The sequence below is a fragment of the Epinephelus moara genome, chromosome 5, assembly GCF_006386435.1.
Source record: "Epinephelus moara isolate mb chromosome 5, YSFRI_EMoa_1.0, whole genome shotgun sequence".
In the NCBI taxonomy this organism is placed as follows: Eukaryota; Metazoa; Chordata; class Actinopteri; order Perciformes; family Serranidae; genus Epinephelus; species Epinephelus moara.
The window spans coordinates 39,665,861-39,674,191 of record NC_065510.1 but is presented as its reverse complement, the minus strand read 5'-3'; the positions used below and the strand labels follow the sequence as shown (position 1 = coordinate 39,674,191).

The 8,331-nt window shown below is 40.5% G+C and overlaps 1 protein-coding gene across 4 annotated transcripts in view; it reads right to left on the bottom strand.

Annotated features, from left to right (window-relative positions):
* Nucleotides 1–2,374: 2,374 nt before the first annotated feature.
* tbc1d1 (TBC1 (tre-2/USP6, BUB2, cdc16) domain family, member 1) overlaps nt 2,375–8,331 on the bottom strand; it is a 65,350-nt gene continuing 59,393 nt past the window's right edge. For all 4 annotated transcript variants that reach the window (XM_050045640.1, XM_050045643.1, XM_050045641.1 and 1 more), the window contains 2 exons: nt 3,997–4,173; nt 2,375–3,914 (listed from right to left, as the gene is read on the bottom strand). In XM_050045640.1, coding sequence (XP_049901597.1) covers nt 3,642–3,914; nt 3,997–4,173 — 450 coding nt within the window. In that variant the 3' untranslated portion in view covers nt 2,375–3,641. The remainder of the gene's footprint in view (nt 3,915–3,996; nt 4,174–8,331) is intronic.

The following is an 8,331-nucleotide window of genomic DNA, read 5'->3' as shown; positions in this document are numbered from 1 at the left end:
AATCCTGACACATTCCACGTAGGCTAACCCCGACTCTAGCCTATTTTAGAGTGTTAACTTGAGTTGCATGCTCCATCTGACATTCAACCCAGGAGAAGCAGAAGTTCAGTGTAAATGGTATGGCCTGGGCTCAGGTTAACCCTGGGTTAACAATAGTTCGATTCCCACTGCACTAAAAACCTGCATCAGGCTGTTTAATGCAATGGGAAACGTTTTAATCAGCATTCACACCCGGGTCAAATGACTGCAAAAGTCACGGGTGTTTATTGCCTCAGGCTCCGATCGGCATAGCTGGAAACACAACACCTGAGTGAACGCGCCAATTTTAGCTCCATACTGGCAAGATGCAATGACGAGCCACAACAAAACACTGTCGGTCTCCGCCCAAGTAGTGCTCAATAATGTTCCAAATAAGTCTGCACCGAGTTTGAAAGAGAGACTGAATAAGTAAGAGATATATAAAAAGTAATAATCACCATAAATTTTTATAGGCCTCCATGCTCCTCGCTACTGTTTACCTGTTCTCCTCACTGTTAGTGATGTTGAACACCAAAAAAAACCCCAACAACAACAACAAAAACAAAACACTCACAGAGAAGCATAATTGTCTGCTGCAGAGCTGTGTACTCAGCTCTGGTCTACTTGCCTATTACAGCCTATTTTAGCAGGTTTACCCACGTACAAAAAACCCATGTACATGCGCACATTTTGGTGGGGGTAAATGGGTGTGTGAAAAGGGGTAAGTTAGCTGCTGCATCTGGAAACAGCACTAATGAGTGTCCCAAAAGATGGGTGGTATAATATCAAATCAATGAGCTGGAACAAGCTAACCCACTTAAAGACACTTCAGTTGGATGAAAATTCTCGGTGGCTATTTGTCACCGGGAGCGACCTGTTTCACATTATATGCAGTCATTTAACCCACTGTTAATATTAAAAACATTGATCTGCTTTAAAGGATAGATCGGATTATTTGAAGTGGGGTTATATGAGGTAATTATCCAGAGACAGTATATTTCATACAGCAGATGTCAGTCAGCATGCCCCTTGTCGCGCCCTGTTGGTACTGCCTGGCTGATGTAAAGGTAGGGCGGTGAAATACTCTCAATATCAAGTACACTGTTATAAATGCTTTTTGGTGGGACTTTTTTTAAGGTGACTAAAATGCACTTTGCTGCTGACCCCGTCCACAGCAGTACATTGCTTAGCTTTTGGGTCAGTGCTCCAGTCTGCTTCTCCAAACTGGGGGCGTGCTGACTGACATCTACTGTATGTAATACACTAACTATGGAAAAGTACCGCATAGAACTCTACTTCAAAAAATCTGAACTGTCCCTTCAAGTATGTTGTTTCCTGTAATTCAACCATAGAAACACTAAACTCTTACGATAAGTATGAGGAACAGAATAAGGACACAGCAGGGTGGACATTAGCCAGTGGAGAGGCTTTAACTCCGTTGCTCTTGTTCAGAGATAACGTCTTACAGTAACTGTGTGAAAATTTTGCCTTTGTAAAATGTTACCACCGCTTCAGCACTTTGTTTTTCAAATACAAGCTGGTGGCTTTACCATGATTTAATGGCACATTAAAATGTATAAAATATCCATAATGGACTTCATCATAGTTATTTTGGTTAGTTATGATCATGCGCTCACACAAAAACATGCTGATAAAAAGGCTTCTCCACCCTGACCAGCTGGTTGATTAATGGGTGCACTCAGAGGTCCTCAGACAGGTTTAGGAATGTTAGGAGAAAAAGATCTTGCTGGGAGCTCTGTGTAATCGTATACTCCTGTTACTGTGAGCTGAACTTTAAGGAAATGCAGTCTTCCGCATAACAAAACAAAGAAACCATCACCTGAAAGACCTAGGGAATTTAGCAGTGAAGTGTTTGTGCACACAATCCATGATTAGTATGTTTTTAATGTGATGTAGTCGTGATGCTCAAATCTGAGGATGCTTTTTCAATCATTTTTCAAATTAAAATCCTCATATTGGTGAGGTTCTGTTTCAGTGTGTATCTGACTTTCTTGGCTGAGCTTCTGCTGTTGTTGCCTTTTCTGTTGTGTACACACGTATGCATACTAACAGAGCCACAACTTGCCCAGACATGCCTTTTCCTCAACCTCAGGAGGAGTTCCTGGAAACAAACGCATGTCTGTGTTTTAAATACTGTGTATGGTATACTTCCCATACGCTTGAAACCTTATATCAAGCACATAGCATTCAAAGTGACTGGCGTGTTTAGACAGGAGGTACAATCTACACCATCTTTAACAGTCTGACACCTGACCTGGCACATGTGAGTCTGCACTGTATGCAGGTAAACACACACACACACACACACACAAAAAGAAAACTTGCTTCAGAGGTGTTGAAAGGATATGAAATGTATTTGAAAGTACAGGATAACAATAATAGCAATAATCAATTAAAACAAAACTCATGTGCAAGGAGAGTCAGGAGTAAAAGCAAAATATCTTTACAGTGTAAATCAACAGATTTGTTGCCATCAGTGAAGCACACTGACACACATTTAGACACTCACATACAGACACACCAAGCTGCAGCTCGGGTTAAATTCAGTGTGTTGAATACAGTAAATGACTCCCAGCTGACAGATTGTCTCAACAGCAGAGGTTTTTCTATTTGAAGTTTCAGACAGAAGTGGGTTTTGAAGTAATTCATTGATCAGTAAAAGTCTGTACTTCCCCTCCCTAGGAAGGCACAGCTACTGTTTGAAAGTTTTCTGCTGAAGCTGCAACTAGTTCCCTTTCTACACAGATGGATCGACGTGCATTCAAAGGTGAAAAAACAGGATGTGAAATGGACTGGATTTATTGTGTTACTCTTCCTGTGAGCCACTGTTACTAAGGTTTAAATCGCACAGGATCAGGAAACAAAAAGGTGGAAGACCAGAAATACGGAGGAGGCGGAATCAAAAATAGTTCACCTTTGACCTCTGAATATGAGCACCACCATCTAAGATCTGACATCATTTAGCTTACATCATATTCAACTTACATAGTAGAAAAACAAAAAAACACTTTGTCATGAAGTTCACTTCACCCGTCCCTTCATCTCACTTTCTCGTCACACTTTTCTCCTCTTTGGAAACATTTCATCTTTGTATCACTTATGTGTAATCAATAACATGTTTCGGGATCTGATTCTTTGTTCGAGCTTGTTTTATAATAATAAGGACATTCTTTGGCTTTTTTAGCCTCGTTGAATCGGATACACGAGTGAAGACACTCACAGACATTCAAAGACGCAAACATACATACAGGTGCAAATGTAACTGTTTTTGTTTTACAGTGGAGGCCCAGTGGGACAGTGGGACAGTGCTACCTTTGGGAGTTGTTCAAATCATCTCATTAAATTAGTTGTTTTGGGATAATACTCAAGGGTGTCATCCTATCTTTTTCTCTCTTTTAACCTCTTCCCCATTTTTTCATATTTGCTTTCTTCTCCTCTCTGTTTTAGGTCCAACTATGTCTGTGTTCCCTCTTTTTATTAAAACATTCTGGAGGATAAAGGTCGAGGTGGGGAGTCATCTTAACGTCTCACTCAACCCCCCCTCCCTCGGCCTTCCACACCACTCTGGTTGACCCTTCCATTTGGAAAATTATTAGGTGCAGCTATGAACCCTCTGGAAGAACCACAGGGTGGGGAAGGGAGTCTACAGTCCTGTTCGCTGTGACCCTGTGTCTTTCAGAGGGTGGGGGGAGTGTGTGGCCATCAGGGGTGGTGTGTATGCCGAGGCTGGCGAGGAGGTCCTGGAGGCGTGTGACGGTGCTCACTAGCTGCTTCTTCTCTTCCTCCAGTGCAGAAACGTGCTCCCTCAGATGGCTCTCCGACTGGGCCAGAGCCTCTACCCGGCCCTCCAGGCTGCAGACGCGGGCGTGTGACACCTGATGAGAGAGAGAGTGATGGTTGAAATGACTCTCATTCAAAGAGAAGAAGGCTTGTTTTTTTTAATGTGAGTGAGTGTACCTGCAGCTCCTCAAGCAGGTCGAGGTTCTGCTGTCGGAGGCTCTGATTGGTCCTCTCCAGCTGTGCAGCTCGCTGGTGTTGGTTGAGGGTCGGGGGCGTGTCCAGCAGCTCATCCTGCAGCACGTGGTACTCCACCTCGTAGGCTTGGAGCTGCTTGCACACGTCCATCTGACAAACCTAATGGACACAGATAATGTTTACCATGTGCAACAACAAAAAATCCTGACATTTATTCTTCTAGTATTCTTTTAGGAACTCTTCATTAAATACTTCACATCTTAATATTAGAGGACAATCTATTTTTTTTTTTTTTTAAATGTGATCAAGTTGAAAATATGCAATATATCTAGACTCTTTTTGCCTTTTCCCTCTTCTTGTTTTACTTTGTTGTTATTTCTTACTTCCTGTTTTTCGCATACTGAGTGTGTGGAGACTTGTATAACACATCCTTTAGCACAACCTTTCTCAAGGTTAAAGAGAGTCATAACTGAGTCTTTGTTTCCTACATATGACACGAGAACCTTCTTGGTTATGTAATACTGATGGTTAAACTACTTAATATCAGTCCAAAATAAGAGGAAAACTTTTGGCCAAAAAAAATGGCACAAAAAAATCCAAGTCCAGGCACTCAAGTGGGTTTGAAAAATGTAAAAGGCCTTTAATTTAGTGGGCTACATTCATTAAAATTACACCAACGCGTATCGGCTTGCGCCTTCTTCAGGGACTTGGATTTTTTTGTGCCATTTTTTTTGGCCAAAAGTTTTCCTCTTATTTTGGACATTTTTCCCTTCCATGAGCACCGGTGGTTTGAGGGACACCAGCAGCGCTCCAGTCTCCTCTCTCTCTACTTAATATCAGTGTTGGTGGATGGGACATGGGCCAAACTTAAAGCTCAAATTACATATCGAATACATTTTTCCGAAAGACAGTTTCTGTCATTTTAGTTTGTTCTCATCACCCTATTGTTTGGTCAACTGTTCATTTTTCTCATAAGTTTGGTTTTAATTAGTTATTTGATGCTATGAAAAGGGTGTTTGACGTTATGATTGACAGCTATATCTGCCAATCAGTGTGCTCGTGTTCAAAGGCGCTGCACGCAACTGATTGTATGGGTCTACGAGTGGGAACTCAATACCCCAGAGTTCACTACTGCATACACCCTGGCTCCAAATTACGTCACCAGTGCAACATGGCAGCAGCTGTATCCAGGATATTTTGACTTCACTTTTGTCCAACGAACATTTAACGTTCAAAAAACACTGTATATTCCTCAAACGGTCTGTGCTGTAACACCAGATCACCCTCTCTCTGAGACGCTCCAATTCTAGCGCCTGTCTCCTAAAGCCCCTCTCTTGGAAAAGCCCAGTCTGCCAAGTCTCCCGTATCTCTGTGTCTTTGGACAGTCATTGCAGCCTTGGGAATGACTGTAACGGAGAATAGCAGCACTTTCTACCATAAAAAAATCACTAATAAAATCTTTTAACCACAACTGGACATGTTCCAGCAGGAATATTATCTGGAATTAGGGAGAGATTTACAACATCAGCTACCAAGATAACATGTTTCCCTGATGTTAGCATGCAGCTACATGTAGCAGTGTGCATAATGTAAACACTTGCAGAAGTGTGTCTGGAGGAAATGACCATATAAAGAAATCTGTCACAAGCTGATGCTCACAGGGATTACTTTTACATACATTTACCTTACGTTACCTCATTATCTTCAACTTTGGCCACGTTCAATCCTGAACATCTGATACTGTAACAGTATATGTATGAGAGAAAATAAAGAGAAGCATCATAGCCCCCCGTTAAGGACATTTTTTGTTCATAAAGCAGCCATGAACCAGATTTTATTTTTTATTTTGGTTTAGAAAGACAATTTAAATCACTTGATTTAGAAATACAAGCCAACATAAGCGTACCAGAACAGCTTCTTTACTGCACAACTATGGCAAGCCCAGAAGGTCAAGTTGTTATTAACGATCAGGTAGTAGTAATACGGTAATAAGATGAGCATTTGCCTTTGTTTTCTCTTCCAAATAAGCTTGGCTAACCTGTGGGTTTGTTTTAAACTGTGTCTTTTATAGCAATGCTACAGTGTTCAGATACCAGAATTCTAACTTCTGAGTACAATGTTGTCATTACTGATACAGAAGATTGGAATTTTTTTCCTTTCCATGTCACAAATGTTTCCGATTTAGTAGACTGTTGTTGTCTTGAACCTGCAAGTTTCATATTCCATATTCCTATTTCATAATAGAAAACAAACAACGAAAACATGTTTTATGTACACAGCTCCACACATACTGTGAGTACACTCCCTCTTCCTTTTTTGGTGAAACTGTGAGTCACACCGCAGTAAATGTATAGACACCCTGACGTTGATAAGTGGCACCTGAGGGAAAGTACCAGCAGGCTAGAGCATGACTCAACTCCCTTTTGCAATTGAATGCAAATGATATGGTAAATGTATACTTTGTAAACTATAGAGTACCTCGATAACATCTGTCTACACGTGTGTGACTCATCACATCTTGAGCCAATTGACAACCTGCATTACGACCAACATCAATGGCAAATGTTACAGCTTGACATCAGCTTACATTGGACTGACTCATAAAAACAATATTACTCAAGAAAGTGTTTTATAACTGTTTGGTTATTGGACTCGTGCCTGATGTTACTGACATACGGTAGTTTCCCTGTTTGTCACCACAAACAGTGACGCATGAGGTGAAGGTTAAATTACTCAACTGACACTCCACCCATCAGCTACCCTAATCAGCAGTGTAAGGAGAAGGTGTGGTTCACAGATAGCATCTGTCACCCAAGCAGAATATCATTCTCCATTTTTTTTCCCCCGTCATAAAGCACTTATAGTGTCTCTTTATCAACGCCATGAGTTGTATAATGTTTTGATGAAACATTTTTTTTAAGTCTTGCCTGTATTTTATTTTGTTGTTTGTGCAATGTTATTTTTGTGTTATTTTATTAAGATACTGTATGCTTTTATTCATTTACTTATATTCTTTTTTATGTCTCTATTTGATCATGTTTTATTTGATCACACCTCGGTTTTATTTAATCTTTTTGTGAAGCACTTTGGTCAGTGTTTGTTGTTTAAGGTACGTGTAGTAGACAAAGGGAAGAAAAGACTGTTGAGCACATTTAGGGCCTGTTCACACACTGACATGCGTTCTGGGTTATGGGATCACATGTGGACAGCTCTAAGTACAAGCTTGAATGCACCCAATACTTCCTCAATGGGCATTGAGATCCGATCGTGTTCAGACCACATTCGGAGATGCATATGGCTATTGTTTTTCTAAGTGTTTACGCTATTGTGTCCTGGGCCACACTGAAGGACCACCTACTCCGCTCACGTCCTCTGTGTAGGGAGAAGTACGTAATTTGCTCACCAAAAGTGTTGTTCTAAAGTGCGAAACAACAAGGAGAAGCCACGACAATAAAAGAAAAAGAAGGAATGATTAGGCTTGCCTTGAACTAGCCAAGAAATAGACCATGTCTGTATTGTTTTGACTTTGCCTGCGTGCCACTGCCACAGTCTTCGCAAACTTTTTCTCTTTCTTCAGGGTTAGTGAACTTCTTTTTCTTCTAATTTAGGGCAGACTAGGCACAGGAAGTGCATTACTTTTAAAAACACCACGTTTATTTTTTTTACGAATGAAAATAATGTATATGTTTATTTGCATATAAAACGGGAAGTGAGATCTGATCACAAGTTGTCACTTGAGACACAAATAGAGACGCATCTGAATGCGACGTGTGAGACAGACTAGAGCTGTCCACTTGTGATTGGATAACCCAAGATGCATGTTAGTACCAGGTGTAAACAGGGCCTTAGTAAAATCATGTACTTTTCTTAAACAAGCTACAAGAGGTTATCAGGTCACCGACACACTTGGTTACCTAACATTTGAAAATTCATTCAACCTCTCAAAATTTGACAAGAGTTAGGAATCGCTGCTGATGTTGAAAAGTCTGGTGATATTCTGTATTTAATTAAAGATGCTGCCAGGTTATACTAGACACACACCAAAAACTAAAAGTCAGGTATTTTCAGTCTATGCTTAAATATTGACCAGTCTTTATAAATCTGAGAGTTCCCTAACTTTCTTGAAGTACAAAACATCACTGGACTACTCCTTTCACCTTTGGCTGGCAATAGTCCCCAACAAATCCACTAATCACTCCTGTTTGTGTAACCCTTGTCTTAAACTAAAGAATGCAGCTGTTTGAGAAATTACTAAGCTTTTCTAAAAAAAAAAAAAAAAAAAAAAAAAAATGAACCTATATATTCATCACCCATTTT